General features: G+C 42.6%; 1 protein-coding gene across 1 annotated transcript in view; it reads left to right on the forward strand.

Moving 5' to 3' along the window:
- The window catches only part of LOC103664926 (glucosaminyl (N-acetyl) transferase 2 (I blood group)), a 31,012-nt gene extending 18,260 nt beyond the window's left edge, over positions 1 to 12,752 (forward strand). The window contains exons 2-3 of the mRNA XM_008692822.2: positions 4,670 to 4,762; positions 10,132 to 12,752. Coding sequence (XP_008691044.2) covers positions 4,670 to 4,762; positions 10,132 to 10,322 — 284 coding nt within the window. The 3' untranslated portion in view covers positions 10,323 to 12,752. The remainder of the gene's footprint in view (positions 1 to 4,669; positions 4,763 to 10,131) is intronic.
- The last annotated feature ends 10,486 nt before the right edge of the window (positions 12,753 to 23,238 follow it).

The raw sequence follows: 23,238 nt of genomic DNA on the forward strand, positions 1-23,238 counted from the left end.
TCTTTCCCATGAGTGGATCCAGAAATCACTTTAGTAGGCTTTGACCAGAGTTTTTAATATGAGAAAATAACACGAAATAAACAGTGCATTACATGTAATAAGCCTACGTAGTTCATGAAACCTGTGTTTACTTTATGTACGTGTGTGCGCCGACGATGGGATAAAATTGTTTTTCTGTGGATGGCAGTCTACAAGGTTGAAAAACTGCTCATCTGTTCTCTCCTTCATTTGAAAGATGAGTCTGTCTGGCCTTAAATGATGGTTCCAGGATACCCAGCTGGGTAGTGACAAAGCTGGGGTAAGAACTAAGTTCCCCAATCCCAGTGGGAAGGCCAGTGTGTTCCATGGGGGGCGGGGGTGCTGTGGGGTGGGGTGGCCTCTGCCACGGGTCATTCTCTGGGAGAGAATTATGCTTAGTAGAACTTCTAGGAAGTAGAAGGAGCATCCCGACGTTGGCACAAGTGATGGGATCAGTAGCTTTGGGGTCTCCGCATATGTTTTAACCCAAGCCGCATTAACTACTGCGTAGTGGACACGGTGCATTTAGACCCTTCAACCTCTTGCTTGCTATTATCCCCTCACAGTAGTAATCCAGCAGTGCCTACGAAGCAGTCACGTTGAGTTGATATTTGAGCTGGCGCCGGAAATCTTGTTGAGGGCCTTATCACCTCCCAAAGCTAGTTATACCAGGCAGGACCCATGGGGCAGACGGGTGATTGATGGCCGCGTAAGCAGTTGCTGTAGGGCTGACGGGAACAGGTTGGCCTTGGCTAAGAGAGGAAGATAAATACTTTTTGATACCGAGAGGTAGAGCACGATTACACCTTCAAGTACAGTGACCTTTTCCGAAACCAAGGTGGACAGCAGGCCTGTCTTAGCCACACACAAGCTAAGTGGTCCTAGCGTCACTCCTGAAGACTGAGTTGTTGGGCAACCCTTGCATGCCACACCCATTCACTCCTTTAACATTGACTGAGAACCCCCCGTGGGCCCAGTGCTGTGAAGTCAGGGCACCATGAGGACGGGTCTTCCGCTCATCAAGGCTTTTCCCCACACCAGGTGGGCTGATGGTCTTCAAGAAAGTGATATGAGCGGTCTACTCAAATGGCTGGATTCCCTGCAGTGCGGACAGGTTTGTTAAATTAACCAAAGGATAGAAGGTACATAGTACCCATAGTACCGGGGCGCCTGGGTGGTTCAGTCGTTAAGCGTCTGCCTTTGGCTCAGGGCGTGATCCCAGCATTCTGGGATCGAGCCCCACATCAGGCTCCTCTGCTGGGATCCTGCTTCTTCCTCTCCCACTCCCCCTGCTTGTGTTCCCTCTCTCACTGGCTGTCTCTCTCTGTCAAATAAATAAAATCTTTAAAAAAAAAAAAAAAGAAGGTACATAGTACCAGATTTCTTCATCAGGGCAAAATGTGGGGAAAGGGGAAAGAAAAGGTAACCAGAAACCTGGTGAAGGCTGAGGGAGAGACTTCCAGGAGAGAGGAGACAGAAGCTATGTCCTCTTGGCAATGCTGGTTACAGTCCAGAGCTTCTTAGACGTGCTCGCGTGCCAAGATGTGCTGGGGATCTTGTGAAGATGCCGATTCTGGTGCAGAATGAAAGAGAAAAAAAATACCTTGTCCTTTAAAAAATGTTGTCATGTAAAGGAGGGTAGGGACTTTTTGTTATGGCAATATGTTCTTCACACTCTTCTGCTGTAGCTTTTCATCAAAACAGACTTGTAAAAAATTACATCCATGTCAGCTAATCTTGTGGACACAAGTGAATATACCAGATTATCTCTTTGGTTTCTGGACTGCCAACTTAACCAAGGCAAGTTTTATTCTAAATTCTTTTAAGATGTGTACTAAGAACAAAATACAGAAGCTTCTCTTGGGAAAGGCAAGAGCTAAAGTAATTTTTAAAGTAATAAATGCAAATCAAAGCACTAAAAAGAAATATTGCTTAATAAATGGTATTTTTCTTGGGGACTACTCAATATTTATAAGCAAACTTTTCAAGTTTGGCAGTGAGGGGAAAAAAAAAGAATCTGTCTTATAGCAAGCCCTTAGGGGTAAGGATTCATGCCATTTGCAGGAAAGGCTGTGCAAAATTTAATTTTAGTTGGGAGACCTCGGCACAGTTCTTGATTTAGATCATCATATAATTATCATGTGACATCAGGTCAAAAGAACAGAGCTTTTTTCTTCTGAAAATGCACATTTTTTATTAATGTTCTTAAACAGGAAACATGTCTATGTGCCTAATCCAATTAAACTTTTTGTAAAGTATTGGTCTTGTCCAGTTTTTTTTTCCTTATTAAAAAATATCTATCATCCTGGGTAATTTTTTGTCTCATTAGTATGTATATTAGTTTTTACTTGCCATTGTAACAAACTACCACAGACTTAGCAATTTAAACAACATAAATGTATTATCTTACAATTCTGTAGGACAGAAGTCTGACACGGGTCTTACCAGACTAAAACCAAAGCATTGACTGGGCTCCATTCCTTTCTGTAGGGTCTGGACCTTTTCTAATGGCCACCCATGTAACTTAGCCCCTTCCTCAACCTTCAGATGGTAAAAACAAACAAACAAACAAACAAACAAACAAACAAACAAAAAACCCAGCTCTTCAAAACCTCCCTCTTCCACTGTTAAAGACCCTTGTGATTGCATTGGTCCAGGCTGGATAATTCCAGATATTTCCCTATCTTAAGATCAGCTGATTAGCAAACTGAATTCCATTTTTCCCTGTAACATAACATAATATCAGTTTCCAGAGATTAGGATCCGGACTTCTTTGAATGTATGTCATGGGGAGGGCCGTTATTCTGCCTACCCGATCTTCTGAGAAAGGACTATTACAGTCTGGGTTCAGGTTTCATGCGCGTGGTGCCATTACACCACAATTACATTCAGATTGCATGGCTCACTGGTGAAAATTGCTGGAGCTCTTATGAAGCAAAATATTTCTTCTTTTGTTGCATTTGCCTTTGATTCCCATATACTTACTTTCCAGTAATGGAAATCTTGGGGTAAAACTACTCTATAGGATTAAATGGACCCTTTACTCTCTGACCTGTCCAAAATTTCTTGAGATGGAGAGGGCTATTTGAAATGGTTTAGCGCAGGATGCCTGGGTGGCTCAGTTGGTTGAGCATCTGACTCTTGATTTTGGCTCCGGTCATGAACTCAGGGTCCTGGGAGCAAGCCCCGAGTCGGGCTCTATGCTCAGCGGGGAGGCTGCTTGAGATTCTCTCTCCCTCTCTCTCTGCCCTTCCCGCTCACGCGCGTGCACGTGCTCTCTCTCTCTCTCTCTCTCAAATAAATAAATCTGAAAAGAAAGGGAAAGAGAAAAGAAAAAAACTTTAGCATTGTATTTCTCCAATGGGCAGTTTGCCCAGCCACCTCCCGGGGGACATTTGGCCACGCCTGAAGATGTTTTTGATTGTCACAGCTCAGGGCTATGTACTGCTGGCATCTGGTGGGTGGAGGCAGGCATGCTGCTACATACGGTACAACTCACAGGACAGGCCCTACCACAAGGAATTATCCAGTTTAAAGTGTCAGTAATGCCCTCCATGCTAATTAATTGAATGTAAATAAAATTAAAAATGTTTTAAAAATAAAATTTAAAAATATATAAATAAAAATAAAGAATATGCAAAAATAAATAAATAAAGTGTCAATAATGCCAAGATGGAAAAGCCCTGGCTTCGTGGGGACCTAAAGTCCTCCTCTCCTTTTTAAAGGCTCTTTACATTTCAATGGTGAGTTAGATAACTAATTAGTTAAGGGGTCAGCCACTAAACTTTGGGCCAAAGAACAGCTGAAAGATATAGAGAAGATGGGTAGGTCAGTGCACACCAGTCTTCCTCAGACAAACTCAAAGCTCGAAACCTACTGCTTGGGGTCGACAGTATATCTTCACTGGGTAGTGGAGAACCATGTCTTGTTTCTCTCCCTCTCCCCAGGGCCCAGCACAATCTTGGCAACACCAAATGCTCAAGAAGCCCTTTAACAAAAAGGATGCTGGCGGGCTCAGTCAATGGAGCATGGGACTCTTGATCTTGGGGTCATGAGTTTGAGCCCCATGCTGGGTATAGAGATTGCTTATAAAAAATAATTTAAAAAAGCATAGCATGTTAAGGGATTTGTTTGAGTTCATAAGTAGTGAACAAGATATTCCCTTCTGTATGCCTAATATTGCAACTTCATAGGGAGGGCTCCCACTTACTCGTGCTTATTAGCACATACAGTAGCCTGTTTTCTGAGCTTTCATTTTAAGATACAAGTCATCTGAAAAGTCTTAAAAAGCTGTAATAATTAGGATTGAAAATAAATTCACTGGAAGGCCATTGAGAGATAACCCCAATCTCCCAACTTTTCCATCTGCCTTATGATTTCACGCTGTGGTATTTCTTAAACTCTATTTTGCAGGCTTGGGCACACATTATGACCAAACAGTTATGCATATATTCTTTTACGGGTGGCAAGGCGGGGTTCATAAACACCAGCTTTGTACACTGTAAGTTTTTGAGGTTTTGCACCCTGATGGAAAATCTAATGTGAAGACAATCTACCGAAAGCATAAGCATACCTCAGAGGCTTCATTGATGAAGTGACACCCTTCTCTCTTGGTTCTCATTTCTGCTTTTCTTCTTTGTCAACACTGCAGGTGTCCCTGGTGCCATGCCAAACGCATCCTGGACAGGTAACCTCAGGGCTATAAAGTGGATCGACATGGAAGATAAACACGGAGGCTGCCATGGTGAGCCATTCATTCCACACGTTGAGGCCACACTGCTTGTTGGCGTTGGCATGAAGGCATTGTGAAATATAGGGGTTCTCATGGACAGAACTGCTGGTATATTTAGAACAATCTGTGAGTTCTTAGAGTAGCTAGAGGCTTCAAGACATGGTAAGTTTAGGGGGGGTGCCTGGGTGGCTCAGTCGGTTAAGCATCAGACTCTTGATCCCAGCTCAGGTCTTGATCTCAGGGTCATGAGTTCAAGCCCCATATTGGGCTTCACGCTGGACATGGAGCCTGCTTAAAAAAAAAAAAAAGAAAGAAAGAAAAAGAAAAGTAAATTCAGGTATCTCACTGATGTTCTCCAGCTCATGATTACCAAGTGGGTGTACAGGTAGGCTCAACTCATGATGATATTTCTTGCTAGTTTCTGCTTTCTTCTTTTTATTTATTCCTCTTTTGTTCCTTTTAGGAGTGCAGGGGTTAGGAGGGGAAAGTGGTCAGGGTGAGAAGTGATGTCATGTTCTCACCACGGAGCAAGCTAGACCTCCACCCCCGCCCCTCACGCCAGCCTCTGTTCCCCCCACAGACAGGCTTCCAGCTGGCTTGGGAGGTATTTGCTGCAGCTCTGACATGATGGCAGGCAACGCTAACAAGAGAGATTTCTCCTCCAAACAGACAAGGATGAGAAAGTTTAAGCAGTTTTCATTTCTTTCTTTCTTTTTTTTTTAAAGATTTTATTTATTCACTTGACAGAGCACACAAGCAGAGGGAGCGGCAGGCAGAGGGAAAGGGAGAAGAGGCTCCCCACTGAGCAGGGAGCCTGAGAGGGACTCAATCCCAGGACCCTGAGATCATGACCTGAACTGAAGGCAGACGCTTAACCAGCTGAGCCACCCAGGTGCCCCAGTAGTTTTCATTTCTGTAGAACTTTATAAAGAAGGGCTTTTATCAGTCCTGGTCTACATTCCATTCAAATTCTCGCCTGGTACGTGTGGGCATGGTATTCATTAACTAGGGCTAACATAACCAAGCATGAGAGACCGAGTGCTTCAACAACAGAAATCTATTTCCTCACACTCCTGCAGGCTAGAAGTTGGAGATCAAGGTGGCTACGGATTGGGTTTCTCCTGAGAGGCTTACAGATGGCCGCCTTCTTCCCGTGTCCTCACGTGGTCTCCCCTCTGTGTGCGTCTGGGTCCTCATCTCCTCTTTTTATACCCACACCACTCATATTGGATTAGGGTCCATCCTATATGACCTCATTTTAGCTTGAACAGCTCTTCAAAGGCTCTGTCTTAAATACGGTCACAGTCTGAGGTATAGGGTTGGGGCGGAGTGGGGGGACGCTAGCACTTCAACATACGAATTTGGGGCGGGGGACAATTCAGCCCGTAACAGGAGGTGGGTGAGTGGTTAAGTGGAAGAGCGAGTGTGAGGCTTTCACTCTTGCTCCCTGTGGTGACAAAGCTTTGCCTCCTCCACTCGTCCCTCAGTCTGTCCACCTGCAGTCTCTGGCTTCCCTCTCGGGTCCATCTCATCGACACCTAACGTTTCAGAGGAAAACCTCCAATGGCTGCCTTTCTGCAGCTCTCCATAACACCCCACCCCTTCTCCTGTCTTTCTGAGCGTCCCCTTCCGTTGCAGATGGCCACATCCTCACGTCACCCTACCGTCTGCTCTTCAGCGTATTCATGTCTTTACCTTAATCGCCCAACGTACTGTCCCCAGAGGACAGCCGGTGCCACCCACCTGCATTTCATCACAGCCTGCCCTCCTGGTGGAAGGAGGACGGTGGGGAGGAGGTCGCTTTGCCTTGGATCTCCTGGGTCTTCTTTAGAAAAGAGACCGTCATCATTAGTAGGGGTCTCAATATTTGGGTTGTGTTGCCTTCTCCACAATACTCCATCCTCCCATTACCCTGTCACCCTCCCTCTAGGACCTCTCTGGTCATCCTCTGATCTGCTTCTCCACCTCCTCTCCAGCTGTAACTCGGGAGGACTTCAGCCTCCACGGCAGGGACCCATGTGACGTCATTACTTTGTGGCTCTGGCCCCCACCACGGAAGCTCCTGTTCACTGTGCATCAGCCACCAACCCCCGCCCCTCTGTAGAGCCTTGCGTTCAGTCTCCTGTCCTCACCTGTGTCCAGGCCCTACCCCACAGAGAAGGGATAGGCTAGTCAGGTTTGCATTTTTAGATGGACCTTTACTTATCACACGACAGGTGGGCACATGAGAGTAGCCCCGAGCCAGGGAGCTACCTACGGTATACAGCTTGGGCGGCTCAAGCCTCTCAGACATTTTTCTTCTCTTAGCACCTGTGATACCAGTGAACATCTGAAAGCCTTGAAGGGTCCAGAGCATAAAAATAGTTTGTCCCCCAAACCACTAGATAGGGAAAAGAAAAAGACAGACCCAGAGGAGGCAGAATAGTGCATGCCAAACCCGCAAGTCAGGAGTACGATCTGGACCTCTTCCCCTTGGTTGTGAGTAATAGGAATTGTTCTGAACGCGTGAATGTGTACCCGCTCGGCAGGTCCTGTTAGCAGTTAAAATCACTGAGAGCACTCTAGCTCTGTGGTCTTGAACGTGGAGCTCCCACCTCTGATTACAATCTCTTTGTTGCTCTACGAATTTTCTTCACCAGCTTACACACCTTATGTCTTCCTTTCTCCCCAGATCAGAATAGAAGCTCCAAGAGGGCTAGGAGTTTTGACCAATTTGTTCATTGCTGTATCCCCACACCTAAAATACGTTATTGTTTGGAACGTGGTTGCTTTGTTAAAATTGGGATTGCCAAGGTTTCAACTGTCCCAGCTTCTTCCTTCTACTAGCTTCCTTCTGAGGACTCCCTGGTCCAGCCTGTGCACTGGGTCAGCTGTCCCATGCTGTTTTCACCCAGCATCCCAGATTCCCCTGCCATTTGACCCTACAAGATCCATTCCTGTGCATAACGATTACCACCATCTGCTTTATGCCATTTGTGTTTCCCTAAGCAGAGCATTGCTGCAGACTGTTACAGGCCTGTCCCAGACTCACCCCCCATAGGGAGGTTAGACCCTCCTGGCTGCCTACTTATTCTTTTATTTTCCTCATTATCTTCCTGGTGTCCTTTTCATCTTTCCTACTCGCTTTAAACTCTCAATCTTATGCTAAAATGGCCTTTCTGCTCTCAAAAGGTAATAATTGCAGCTTGAGGAAGAACTTCCAAGACATTTGATCGAAATCCCTCTATCAGTTTGTCATGCCATCCCATTCCTCCATCTCAGGGTACTTTGGACACACTCTCACTGTCGCTTCCTGTTTTGAGAGGAAAAGCTACTCATCCTCACAACCGGGGTCGCCAGCTGGGAGTCTCAGCCTTGTGAGGTTCCCCTAAATGATCCCCTTGCTCTCTTGCCTTCCTGCATTGCCCCCTGTACGCGTGGGTAGGGATTCTCTTCTCCCTCAAGTGTGTAGTGCTTGCCTCTAGCCTGAAGACCGAGTTGTCTGCGCGGCCTCTCCTCCAGCCACCCTGAAACAGTCGCTCCTGTTCACTTCATTCTCTTAAGCAGGGGCGGGCTGCTTGTGCGTTCTGTTCTCTCTCCCCTCCCCCCAGGTTCTTCTCTGACTTCCCACAACTCTCGCTTCCATGCCCCGTGATTTCCACTCTCTATTGTACTTTTCCCAGGCACATTAAATTAATCACAAGTCCTGTCAGCCCTTCTCTGTTCTATTTTTAATACCCTTCCTTCCCTACTCATGGCAGCCATTAACTTTGAACCAGTTCTCTGGTTTACATTAAGTTGTTAGTGTGGCCTCATGATTGATTTCTAATGTATCCTGCAAAGCTCTGCAAAATTAATCTTAGTAAAGTTCATTTCACCCCATTCACTCTCCCTATTTATGGGATTAAAAAAAAAAAAGGCCCAGCCCTTGAGTTTGTTTTAGGTTAGTCAACCATAGTCATTCTACTCTATGCCAAGAAACCTCTAGAAAAGAGGTTCAACTTCTTACCATTCTTCTAACCCACTTCCCAACCAAACTTCTGATTCTAGCAGAAAATTCCCACGTCTGCACATTTTCCCAGAGGCATTGTCCCCAAATGGAGCCACCATCTGTGCCCCTGATGCCCCCCCAGTTCTATCCCTCCACACACTCTCCAGTCATCCTTCTCTATCCATTCATTCAGTAGCTATTGATGTAATACCTCATATTTACCTCGTACTGTTCCAGATGCAGAGGACACAGAGGGGAACAAAATGGTCTCAAGTTCCCGCTCTTCTGGACCTTATGTTCTAGTCCAGGGAGAAAGACAATAAACAATTATCTGGAAAGAAAGACAATAAACAAAATATTTGCCTTCGTGGCACTGACATACGTATCTATCTGTTGGTAATGAGAGCCAAGAGGAAAATGAATCAGGGAAGGAGGAAAGAGGGGTCAGAGGAGGCCTCACTGAGAACACAGCCTCGAGGCAGGTACCTGGGGTGTGGTGGGGGGAGGAAGAGCAACTTGGATTCTCAGGTAGCGCATGCGTGGTGTGCTCCGGCCCAGCGGGGAGGCTAGTGTGGCGGAAGTGGCTGAGCAAGTGGTGGGAGGTAAAGGCCACATTCTGAGGACTTTTCAACGCCATTGCTAGCATTTTGGCTCTTCCTCCACATGAGATGAGACGCCCTTAGAGGGTTTTGAGCAGAGGAGACATCATGATGTGCTTACATTTACAAAAATCGCTCTGGCTCTTGTGCTGAGACTATATTAACAGACCAGGTGGAGGCCGGAGGCGGTGGAATCCAGTTATTGTAACAATTCCGACAGGAAGGTGGAGGTGGTGTGGGGCCAGGATGGTAGGGGTGGAGGTGGTGGAAAGGGGTCAATTCTATTAGTATTTTGAAGGTTGAGCTGGCAGAATTGCTATCAGATTGGATGTGGAGTGTGAGAGAAAGGAGGAGAAGGACCCAGGGAGACTTGGAGGGGGTGAGGAGTTGAGTCCTGACATGTCCTGTCAGTGAGGTTCATTCTCATTAAGTGGAGATAAAAGAAGGCGCTTGGATAGGCTCACAGAACAGGCCTGACCAGAGCAACGCATAAAGACCTCTCCCATCTGTACCCTTCTAGAACCTCTCATCCATCACTCTCATTTGATAATACACAAATTATCCTGTGACGCCTATTGTGTTCTCGCTTTGTATTATTTCCATCTCCTGTTCTTTAAGAACCTCTGCGTACCTTTTGTCTTCCTATAAAGAGCCTACCTTCCTTGTGGGCTGGGCCTACACGATCCTGTTTAGAATCCCCTAACCCTCAGCACACTTTTTAGTTACTCCGGAGACTCTAGGGCTGGGCAGCTTCGCTACCCCAGCTTTGGAACACCAGCATGTCTGACTGCCTCGTGTTCTCTCCTCTGCAGGCCACTACGTACACGGCATTTGTATCTATGGAAACGGAGACTTGAAGTGGTTGATCAATTCGCCCAGCCTCTTCGCTAACAAGTTTGAGCTTTCCACATACCCCCTCACCGTGGAATGCCTAGAACTGAGGCTTCGAGAAAGAACCCTAAATCAGAGTGAAACAGTAATACAGCCCAGCTGGTATTTCTGATCCACCGTAACACGTGCTCGACGGGCCCTCACAGCTGGAAAGAAGAGCCTTCCTTTGTGGGAGAACTTTGCCTTGCTTATGTGAAGGGTGGCCGGAATGAGGTTGTGGCTGCAGGACCTACCATGTTATTCTATGTGAAAACATCCATGGACACTGTGACCTCCACTATCAGGATGGCTGCACAGGGCGATGGTGGCATTTTGGCCATACTGGCGGCCTCCTGATGCGCCTTCTGTGTCGGGCTCCTGCTCTGATCAGTGATAAACTGAACTGATGTCAGGCCTTTGCACCAGATCAGATACTCATTATAGAGAAATGTTATCCTGGAAAGGAGAACCGTAGATAATACTGTTTAGGAAAATAGGAATTGTGTTTCTTTGAAGGAATCTTCTATGACACATCTGTAACCACACGTTTGTGGACACCACTCCTCTTTGCTCAGCCACACGTAGGCATAGAAACAGCTTTCTGGGCAACTCAGCAACTCCTTTAAACCTTGAGCTACCAGAAGGGAGAACTAGATCTTGTTCCCAAGTTTCAACACTAGCACTTCCAGTTTACTGTGTCTGAGTCCTGTATAGAATGTAAAGTCTTGGACAGGAGGCAGGATATGCTTTCGGGCATCGGCCCCTGCCTCCTGCTTCAGCAAAGCCATCCCAGGGAAACAGGACATTTCTTGTTGGGTGTCAGAATGTGGGCTAGTCCTTCTGCCATTGCTTTCCATGGAGAACGCTGAAGTGTTCCCACAGAATGAAGATATTTTTAGAAGAGAGGTGCTATCGCATGAATCTTGTCCTGAGTCTCTAACCTCAGAATGAATCACTTTCCTCTTCGGTCACCACCCTCCACCCCCACCGAAGTGATCTTACCTGCAAAATGGAGTCCAAATTCTATGCCATGAGGCTTTAAGGACTCCAGAATATTCTCCGAGTAGCTTATTCTCAGAGAGTATTCTCTGAGTAGATTTACAATGCTTAGTGCTAATAAGAGTGCCTGGATTTTTAAGAGCTTTCCATTGTGAGTGAGCATCCGTGTCACGGATCCCTTGTCCCGTTCCTTTCTCCAGTTCGTTCATTCAGCATGCAGTCAGTATTTCTTGAGCGCCTGTTGTGCCCCAGACCCGTGTTGACACGAGGAGAAAAGGAAGACAGAAGCTTTTTCACTCTAACATTCTTGGTAATAGCACCAGCGTTGGCAGGGCTGCTGTAGAGAATCTCATGGATGGCCTGTCATTCAGCACCTTCACATGCAGAGTTTAGATCGGGAGAGCAGGCCAAGAATACGAGTAAGTAGAAATCGAGGTCTAGGGGCACCTGGTGGCTCAGTCGGTTAAGCGTCTGCCCTCAGCTCAGGTTATGATCCCAGAGTCCTGGGATTGAGCCCCACGTCAGTCTCCCTGCTCACCGGGGAGTCCACTTCTGCCTCTCCCTCTGCCACCCCCACCCGTTCTCTCTCTCTCTCAAATAAAGAAATAAAATCTTGAAAAAAGAAAAAAGAAATTGAGGTCTAAATCAGAGATTGTTCCAAAGGGAGAAGGGAAGGAATAGACAAGCTAAAGCCTGCTGTGTTGTGGGCATCCTGATAGCTCCCTTATGGCTCATTGCATTAAAACCTTACAACACTCTGGGGAGACTCACATGATTACCCCCATTTTGCAGATGGAGTAAGTGAGGCTTAGAGAAGTTGTTAGTAAGCGTAGGAAACAAGTTCTCTGAGGATTGGGATGTTCTTACTGGTCTCTTTAGTTCGATTTCCTGAGATGGAGTATTTAGAGAAGGTGAAGTAAAGCCATATTTAGTATACCAGAGAGGGTAGGTTTTAAGAGTGGTCTCAGTGTTACTATGAGAAGATGTGCCGTCACCTCAGAAAAATGTGAAGTCTACTTTTGTACTCCTAAATCCATGACGTTCCTTAATATTTATTTATTCTAACAAAAAAAAAAGTTACTACAACTAATGATACCTTTAATTCACACAATTTTGTTATTTTTTCTGTGACGGTGCCTGCTGAATGTTCATTGTATTTAAGGGAATGCCTTTGAAGTAAAGCCTTTTTTTCCTGCTACTGAAAAAGAAGGAGCCGTACAGAGCGGTGAAGGCTTGACACGTAGGGGACACACCCAGAGCTAACGGCGGAGTCTAAGACTTGATCTTTCTTCTTTCAACTTCTTTAAATGACCCCACCCGAGAAGAAGAAATGTTTTACACTGGATCTTTCTCATCTAGAACGAGAACTCTCAGAATAGAAGATGTTTACATGTCTGTTGCTGGTCATCTCTGTAACTTAAATACTTTAATATTGAAAGACTGTGGTGTTTGGGAGAGTGGGTTTCTGCTAGCCCATGGGGATGGCTGAAACTCAGAAATCCGTCCTTGTTTGCAATGCTGGTCCATGTTGTTGTTTTGGAAATAAATTAATATATTGTTTTCACCTTTGGGGCTTGTGTGTATTTTTATTTGATGGTTGGTTACTATCCACTAAAGACCATGTTTAACAAGGTAATTCTAATATTTAAAAAAAAAATAAAACCCAAAGGGGTACCTGGCCAGCTCAGTCGGTGGAGTGCATGACTCTTGATCTCAGGGTTGTAAGTTCAAGCCCCATGTTGGGTGCAGAGATTACTTAAAAATAAAACCTTAAAAAAAATAAGTACATAAAAATATTTAAACTTCTAGTTTTAGAATATTTTTAGTTTTACAGAAACTTTACAGAAAAATTGCAGATAGTACTGAAAGTTCACGTATACACCCCACTCGACTTTCCCATTGTCAACGTATTATATTAGCATAGCACATTTTACTTAGATTTCCTAAATTTTTGCCTAATGTCCTTTATTGGCTCCAAGATCCCAACTAGAATGCCACGTCACGTTCAGTCAACAGACTTCACTGGGCTATGACTGTTCTGACCTGGACAATTTTGAGGAGTACCTAGTTGGCTATTTTGTAAAGTGCCCCCCCCCCCGGTTTTGTCTCGTGTTTTGCCCATGATTCGATTGGATTTTTGGGTTTGGAAGAGGAAGACCACAGAGGTGAAGTGCCAGGCTACATTCTATCGACACAGCTTGCCAGAGTTGAGGCTAACCTTGATCCATTAGCTTAAGTAGTGTTTGTCAGGTTTGTCTCCAGAGTAAAGCTACTGTTTTTTTCCCCTTTCCATACAGTACTCTTTGGAAAGAAGTCTCAACTGGCAACCTGCATATAAGGAGTAGGGCGTTATGCTTCACCTCCTTCAGAATAGAATGCCTACGTAAATTATTTAGAATTCTTCTATAAAGGAGATTTGTCTCTTTTCCCCAATTTACTTATTTATTAAAAAATTTATTTACCTCAATGTGGGCTCATAGATGTTTATTTTAAACTTCAGGTTATATAATCCAATACCACCTTGGACGCCTGGGTGGCTCAGTTAAGTGTCTGCCTTTGGCTTGGGTCATGGTCCCAGGGTCCTGGGATCCAGTCCCGCATCAGGCTCCCCGTTTGGTGTGGAGTCTGCTTCTCTCTCTGACCTTCCCCTCTGCTCATGATCTCTCGCATTCTCCCTCTCTCTCAAATAAAATATTTTTTTAAAAAATTCAATACTGCCTTTTTTTTTCTCCAATTGTTCCAGCTATGGCCAAAGGTAGTTGGCTTCAAGTCTTTGACACATCCCCATCACTGTGGGTTTTTCCTTGAACACTTTATTTCCTGGCACTGCAAGACACTCCACTCAAGCATCTTTTACTATTCCCTTATTAAGTTTTAAGGATAAACGACAAGTACAATAGCCGTGGCCTGAGAAGTACATGGTGATGAGGCTCAGATTCTCAGATGAGGGTCTGGGTCACCTCACCAAGTAAGCCATACAGACTGGCAGAGGTGCTAGTGAAGGATACGGGGAATCTGGAATGGGGAAGAGAAGAAGGGGACACTGGGTATCTATTATGGCTCCGGGACCAGCTGCAATGGTGGAAGCTATAGGCCATTCCACTAGTCTTCCCTTTGTACATTTTCCCCCAAGAAAAGACACTTAATGGGATTCAGAGGAGCTGCTCTCTAAGTTTATAGGAAGAAACTGATCCAAGCTGCTCAAGTGTGGATGGTGCACTGGATAAATGGGATCTTCTAAGAACTGAAGCTGTCAGCCTTCCCTAGAAATTACTCTCAGCCTAGGAGAGTGACCCCACCCCATGTCACATCCCATCGGGGTCAGCCTACACCCAGTGCCAGGAGGGTATGGGGCTATCAAGGCCCAATGCCTCACTTTAACCTGGGCCCGTAGCACCTGATGAGCTCTCTGGGGTGCAACAAGGCCTTATTGTAATTGTATCACAGCCCAACTTCTTTCCTTAATCCGAATCCCTTCTCTTCCTCCGTAAGTACTGAATGTGAAGAGCTCCCTTGCACACTTATCATTTTAGAGCCTGATTTTTGGAGAACCTCACTTGTAACATGTTCCCTACACAAAAGATGATACAAAACTTTACCTATATTTTCTTTTTTAACTTTCATAGTTGTTGTTTTTTCCCCCTCTATGTTTAACTCTTCAGGATTTCAGCCGTCTAGAATTTATTTTGTCATATGATCTCAGGTAGGCACCTAAATTTTTATTCTGCTAAGGAAAACCAGTTATCCCAATACCGTCTTTTCCCTGTTGCTTTCAAATGCTAGTATGAGTATGTATTAAATTCTCATATTTTGGGGGGTCTTTTTCTGTTTTTTTTTTTAAAGGTTTTATTTATTTATTCGACAGAGATAGAGACAGCCAGCGAGAGAGGGAACACAAGCAGGGGGAGTGGGAGAGGAAGAAGCAGGCTCATAGTGGAAGAGCCTGATGTGGGGCTCGATCCCATAACGCCAGGATCACGCCCGGAGCCGAAGGCAGACGCTTAACAGCTGTGCCACCCAGGCGCCCCTGTAATTATTTATTTATTTTTGTTATTATTTTTAAGTAGGCTCCCCTGGGGGGTCTTTTTCTGGAATCTACTCTGTTCTACTGATTTTTTTTTGTCTACCCACATGCCAAAATTGTATTTCAAAAATTACAGTAGATCTCTGCTCTGTGGCAAGACAAAGAATCCCTTACTGCTCTTTTTCAACATTTTCATGGTAATTTTTGCTCATTTACTTTCAAGCAAATGTTAGGAATAGTTTATCGAATTTCTTGAAAAATAGTACCAGGATTTTAATGAAATTTGCACAGAATTCATATTGATTAATTTTGAGGTAATTATACCTTGACAACATCGATCTGTAATATGTCTTATTTACGCAGGTTCCCCGTTGTGTATTTCACTAATATAGTTCTCTTACGCAAGTCTTGCACAGGTCATGTTATATTACTTGCCTGTATTTTAAAGAGTTCTTTGTGCTTACCGGGAATGGGATTTTTAGAATGTATTTCTGTTTTCTTGATGGTAGCATAAAGGAAAACAATTGGTTTTGATCCTATACGTGGATTTTACTAAACTTTTTCATTATTTCTAATAGTTTCTCAATGTGTTTTGTTTTGTTTTGTTTTGTTTTGTTTTGTTTTTTAAGTAGGCTCCACACCCAGCATGGAGCCCAACAGAGGGCTTGAACTCACAACCCCGAGATCAAGACCTGAGCTGAGATCAAGACCTGAGCTGAGATCAAGACCTGAGCTGAGATCAAGAGTTGGACACCCAACCAAATGAGCCACCCAGAAGCCCCTTTCAATGTCTTCTCTAATAGTTTCTCAATCTAATATACCTCACATTTTCTGATAATTATCTATAAATGCCAGTTTTGGCTCTTCCTTCCCAAAATTAAGTCATCGTTTTTCTTTTCTTTTCTTTTCTTTCTTTCTTTCTTTTTTCTTTTTTTGTCTTCTTACATTGGCAGAAATTTGTCATACAATTTTAAATGGTAGCAGTGATAGCAGTTATCCTTGAGAGGTTCCCAACATGAAAGGGCATGTTAACTCTTGTACATGATATTGAAGCTTTGATACAGGTTTCTAGTAGATACTCTTCATTGAAAAGAGTACCAGAAAATAAATATGCATTGAAATATATTATGACTCTAATAAATATATATCTCAGTTTCTATCTCTTTTTGTTGTTGCATGATATAATTATGGGTGACTGGTTTTAAAAATTCTTCTTTGCATGTATTACTTCAAAAAATTAGAGGAAAAAGTCACTACTCCTAAACTTTTTAAACAGGAAGATTTTAGTATAATAGTTGATGTCAAGTGGGAAACTGGAAGTGATCCATTTGGACAGACTAGCAAACAATTGAAGTTTGAGAAGACTAATCATGACTGAGCTGGAAGATTCCTTATTGTAACTACTCCCTCTTCTGGTCAGGATGGCTTAGGGATTAAGTGCCAATGGGAAATAGACCAGAGGTCAACCTCTCAGAACCAAGTTCTGACTTTGGAAAGAGGACTAACAGTGATGCCTCCGAGAGGAGGAGGGTAAGAGGTGAAGCTGTCCATACTCACTTTTCCATGAGGAGCACCTACAGACTTAGGAAGTGGGGCACCCCCTGTAATATCTGGAAGACTAACTTGACAAGTCCTATTGTGAGCCCAGGAAGCCTAACCTACATGTTGGGAAGGATCCTGGGGGCTATATCAGATAAGTGGGCTGAATGATCCAAAAATAAATGGTTCTTAAGAAAAGAGGGCAAAATTCAGAAACTGAGGGACAGCATCAAGTGTCAAACCGTAGAAGGGAATCTAGGGCATAACTGTCATCAGGAGCCGAGGATATTAGGAGAAACAGTTAAGAAAGTTAGTGCAAGATGACAGTGAATTATTTATGAACTTCAGGCCATTTATTTCAGTTAAAGTGAATTATTAGTGAACTTCAGGCCAGGTACACGAGGCAAAAATGTAGGGTTTTAGCAGGCTTCCTTAAAAATTTTTACTTTGAAATAACGTTAAACTTAGAGAAAAAGTTACAAAAACAACAAAGGGTTCTTGTATCTCCTTCAACCTGCTACTTCCAACGTTAACATCTTACATAACCAAAGTTTAATGATCAAAACCAGTTTGTTTGGTTTTTAACTCTGTGCTGGTTGTGTGTTGAGAGTTGGTGGCCGACTGACTTTTACCTTTGCGCAGGACAGACCAGATGGTACGTGAGTCCCAAGAACATGTAATACCAGCATATTAGACCAAAGGAAAGCGGGGGACTGGTCTCAAGTGATATTTCCTGATGAAACTTGTACTAGGGAGAGGAACATCCTGTACATTCTCTATTCCAGACTATGGAAGTGAGATAAAAGAAAAAGAAGAGTGGATCCATAGTCCTATCAGTAAGAAAATGATGGAGAAGAAAACAGGTATATGGTGGTTAAAATGTATCTTGTATCTTGCAGATCCCTGGTTGGAAAACTCTAATTTAGATTCATTCTCTCAGGATTTCACTAAACAGATTTAATGGGTCATGAAGAGCTAGGAGGAAAAGCACTGATTACTGCCATGTCTACACATTTAAACTCTGACGCTTAACCCCTTTGGTGATCCCCTTCTGCATACCTCTGAGTGGGTCAGGCACGGAAGTTCCACAATTAGCATTCATGTGGTGGCCTTTGCTGAGGACTCAGCAAGAAGTATTTAAATTAGACTTTCTACCTGCATGGCTGTGTATCAGAGATGACCCAGTGGAAGAAGAATGGTTTAAAGAGTAACCACAGAAATTGCGTTAGATTCTTAGGGGAGACAGCTACAAAAAAGCAATGGAGTGACTTTAAATACTTTATGGACTGGTAGACAAATACATGAAAATGTAGGAAATTTAAAACCCTAATGTGGTAGCTAGTACCGTACATCAAAATGTTCCTATCTGGATACGTACTCAAGAAACTTTTTTTTTTTTTTAAAGATTTTATTTATTTATTTGACAGAGAGAGACAGACAGTGAAAGAGGGAACACAAGCAGGGGGAGTGGGAGAGGAAGAAGCAGTCTCCCAGCAGAGGAGCCTGACGTGGGGCTCGATCCCATAACGCCGGGATCACGCCCTGAGCCGAAGGCAGATGCTTAATGACTAAGCCACCCAGGCGCCCCTCAAGAAACTTTTTTAAGGAATGGTGGAGATCAGGGACAATGTCATTTGAAAAACTTCCATTATGTAAAGTAAGGGTAATGAAATATGTTGTGTTTTCATAGGATTTTTAAGCAGGAAGATTCCATTTATTCATTTACATATTTAACGAAGAAATTGTGCCAGGTTTAGTTTCAGGTAATATACCTATGTATTAAGACTGATAGATCTTTTATATTTAAGTTGAAGAGATAAAAAAATTATGAGACTATATCAGCAAACAAGATAATTTTAGATAGTGATTAAGTTCTGTGAAGAAAATAAAATGAGGTGATAGAGATCAACAGACACGGAGGGAGAGGGGCTCCTTTAGATTAGGCTGTCAGTCCTAAGAGAAAACAGGCAGTAAACTCTTAGACATGGGTCTTAGCTACAGTTTTTTTGGATCATCTCCACAGGCAAGGGCAACAAAAGCAAAAATAAACAGTTGGGACTACATCAAACTAAAAAACTTTTGCACAGTTAGGGAAACCATCAACCAAATGAAATAGGCAACCTACTGAATGGGAGAAGATATCTACCAATGATCTATCTGAGAAGGGGTTAATATCCAAAATATATAAAGAACACATACAATTCAATAGCAAACAAACAAACAACCCCCCACCAAAACCCCACCACAATCTAATTTAAAAATGGGCAGAGGAAATGAAGAGACATTTTCCCAAAGACGAAATATGGACGGCTAACAGATGTGTGGCAAGATGCTCACTCACCATCAGGGAAACGTAAATCTAAACCACGGTGAGTGTCACCTTACACACCAGTCAGCAGAGCCGGTATCAAAACGACAAGAAGTAACAAGTGCTGGCGAGGATGTTAAGAAAAGGAAACTCTTGTGAATTGTCGTGGGAATGTAAATTGGGGCAAAATCTATGGGAGGCAGTATGGAGTTTCCTCAAAACACCAAAAATAGAAATACCATATAATCAAGCCATTCCACTCCTGGGTATTTATCCAAAGAAAACAAAAACACTAATTCGAAAGGATATATGCACCCCTATGTTTATTGCAGCGTTATTTACAGTAGCCAATATAGGGAAGCAGCCTCTGTGTCCACTGACAGATGAACGGATAAAGAAGTTGTATATGTAGATATATACAATGGAATATTACTGAGCAATAAAAAAGAATGAAGTCTTTCCATCTTTGACAACATAGATGGACCTAGAAAGTATTATGATAAGTGAAATAAGTCAGACTGAGAAAGACAAATACCATATGATTTCACTTGCCCATGGAATCCAAAAAGTAAAACAAATGAACAAACAAAATAGAAACAAACTCGTAAGTACAGAGAATAAAATGGTGGTTGCCAGAGAGGAAGGGGGTGGGAGGATGGATGAAACAGGTAAAGGGGTTTAAGAGGTACAAACTTCCAGTTATAAAATAAATAAGTCAAAGGGATATAAAGTATAACGTAGGGAATATAGTCAAAATATTGTAATAACTTTGTATGCTGACTAGCTAGACTTATCATGGTGGTCACTTTGTAACGCACAGAAATGTGGAATTACTCTGTTGTACACCTGAAACTAATATACTATTGTATGTAAACTATAGTCGAGTAAGAAAAAGACCCTGTTTTAAAAAAAAAAACAAAAAGAAAAGATTAGGCTGTCAGGCAAGGCCATTCCTCAGAGGGGACATTTTGGGATTAGAGTTTTGCTATCTGCAGCTGATCACCAAGGCTGGAGCTGGATGCTAGGACTCACTTTTACCCAGGTATTTCTTGGCTTTGCTAAAATTTCATCTGGTCAAGTGCTCCTTGGAGAAAAGACTGGTCCCAGATCTTGGGCCGGGAAAGTATAAGATGAGTCTGCACCATAATGTGGCATCAGAAAGTAGATAGTACTCAAAGGACGATGAGAACAAATCAAGAGCAGCAGAGTCACCTCTGCTCCTACAGGCTAACATGGGACGATCTGAGCATCAAAATAAATATTTAGAAAGTAATAGATTGTAACCCAATAAATAAAATGAGTTCATGAACCCATACATGCATATATACATACATAAATGGAGGAGGGAAAGCTCTTACGGTAGAAGGCCAACTAATAAATACAGAAGGAATGATGGAGTTAGGACATCATTAATGGTTGCTACAACTAGTGGGCAAAAGTTTGATAAGGAACTGGATATTTACAGTTTCAAAATATCTTCCCACAGATTACTTATTAATTGTAAAGGTACAATTGTAACTTTACAGTGAAAAAAACTGGGGATATCATCTAGTCAAGTGAGAGAGGTTACATCCCTAGCACTGGCACAGATCAACTCACAGAAGAAAGCAGAGTTGGACATAATATCCCTGTGGTGGTATTCCTACCCAAAGTGCATAAACTGAAGCTGTGGTCGTGAGAAAACATCAAACAGACCAAAATAGATCAACATTGTACAAAATAACTGGCCTGAATTCTTTGAAGATATAAACTGGTGAATTGTTCAAGACTAAAGGAAATTAATGAGAGATGAAAATCAATGCGATGTACAATCCTGGATTCTTCAACTGGAGGGATAAAGAAAAGCTGTGAAGGACATTCCTGGGACCATAGAGAAAAATAGTATGTGGATTATGGATTCGATAATACTATTGTGTCAATGTTGAATTTCCTGATTATATAAAACAATTTTTCTTTGTACTTTGTACCAAAGTTTAGAGTATAGGGTAGCATGATGTCTCCAACATATTCTCGAAAGTTTCAAAAGATGGATGCAAACATCTAGTGGATCTGGGTAAATGTACAAGGGAGTTCCTTGTACCGTAACTTCAGTTTTGCAGTAAGTATGAAAATACATCAATATGAATAGTTGCAAAAATCCACCCAACTAACCAACCAACCAAACACACCCCAGTCCCCAGCTGGTTAAGCTGCTAATCTAGTGGTATGATTGAAGTCACCATTCCTGCAGGAATTCTGACCTTAATTGCACAGCAGTATAAGGTGCAAGTGAACTCCTATTAACTCAACGCCCAGGACACAGTTGTACCTGAAGCCAAGTTCCAGGCATAATCTTTTCGGCCCTTCACATGCAGCAGAAACTTTATTTATCCTTCATAATCAGTGTTTATCAATCTACCAAAACCATTATCTTTTTTTTTTTTTTTTTGGCCTGTTTTCCCAGGGGCATAAAACATCCAAAATATCAGCCGTCCAAAAAAAAAAAAAAATTCTTGCCATTTTCAATGATGTGGATGAAACTAGAGGGTATTATGCTAACCGAAGTAAGTCAATCAGAGAAAGACAATTATACGATCTCAATGGTATGTGGAATTTAAGAAACAAAACAGAGGACCCATGCGGAAGAGAGGAAAAAATAAAACAAGATGAAACCAGAGAGGCAGACAAACCATAAGAGACTCTTGAGCCTAGGGAACAAACTGAGGGTTGCTGGAGGGGAAGTGGTGGGGGATGGGGTAACTGGGTGATGGACATTAAGGAGGGCATGTGATGTAATGAGCACTGGGTATTATATAAGACTGATGAGTCACTTATCTCTACCTCTGAAACCAATAATGCATTATGTGTTAATTAATTGAATTTAAATTTTAAAAAATACAATAAAGTAAGTATGCAAGTAAGTAAATAGATAGATAAATAAATAAATAACTGACCCCTAAAAAACCATCCAAAATAGCTGGGTATTTTTCTCAATGGAATTGTTTTTGTATCTCCAGTAGAAAAAGTGTTTATCACACAAGGTTCTTACTAGCAAGCAACAGAAACTTATTCTGTCAGATTTAAATAGAAAAGGAATTTATTAAAAAAGGACTAGAGCTGACATTTACTTTTCTTTTTTTAAAGATGTATTTATTTATTTTAGAGAGAGAGTGCATGTGAGTGGGGGGAGGGGCAGAGGGAGCGTGCAAGGGGAAGCAGACTCCCTGTTGAGCACTGGAGCTTGACTTGGCTTGATCCCAGGACCCTCAGATCATGACCTGAGATGAAACCAAGAGTCAAGAGTTAGACGCTTAACCGACTGAGCCACCCAGGTGCCCCTGACATTCAGATTTAATGGACTGGACATTCAGACCAACCTTTCTGCTGAAAACAACTAAGAAAGCTGGATGAAATATAAATGTGTCCTTCCTAACAGCATCGAAGAGACAGCAAGGTAGTGAGGCAGGACTAAGCCAAGATACCAGAGAAATGGAAATCCAGAGATTTCTGATCTGGGAGAAATAGCTGAGAGGCTGAATAGCACCATTGACAGTCTGATTGGCCTCGGACAGGGATCTGAAAACTTTTCTTAGAAGTGCAGGTGTTAAATATCTTAGGGTTGCTGACCATATAATCTCTGGTTCTCTGTCATAATTACTCAACTCTGCCATTATAGAGCAAGAGTGGTGCAGAGATTTACACACACCCATGTTAATAATAGCACGACTCATAACAGCTGAGAGATAAAAGCAACTCAAATGTCCGTTGGCAGATAAATGGATGAGCAAATGTGATACATACATACAATGAAACATTTATACTAATATCTCTCATATAATAAAAGTCAACAAATTTCAAAGAATTGGAAATATACAGAGTATATATTCTGACCAAAAAGCAATTAAGCAAAAGATGTTTGAAAAGTAACTAGGTGGTCCTCCTATGTTCAGCAATTAAACAAATCGTTTTTAAATAATCCACAGGTCAAAGAAGATATCGAAATGAAAATTAGGAAATATTTTTTATATTTCGATAATGTAAATAAAATGTGAGTGTAGTTAAAGTGTGCAAAGGAGGAAATTTACAGAAATAAATGCAAATATTAGAAAAGATAAGCACCTGAAAATTCAATTATAAGGATAGCAGAAATTAATGAAATAGGAAACAATATACAATAAAGACAGTCAACAAAGTCAAGGG

The sequence above is a fragment of the Ursus maritimus genome, unplaced genomic scaffold (assembly GCF_017311325.1).
Source record: "Ursus maritimus isolate PB19 unplaced genomic scaffold, ASM1731132v1 scaffold_30, whole genome shotgun sequence".
Taxonomy (NCBI): domain Eukaryota; kingdom Metazoa; phylum Chordata; class Mammalia; order Carnivora; family Ursidae; genus Ursus; species Ursus maritimus.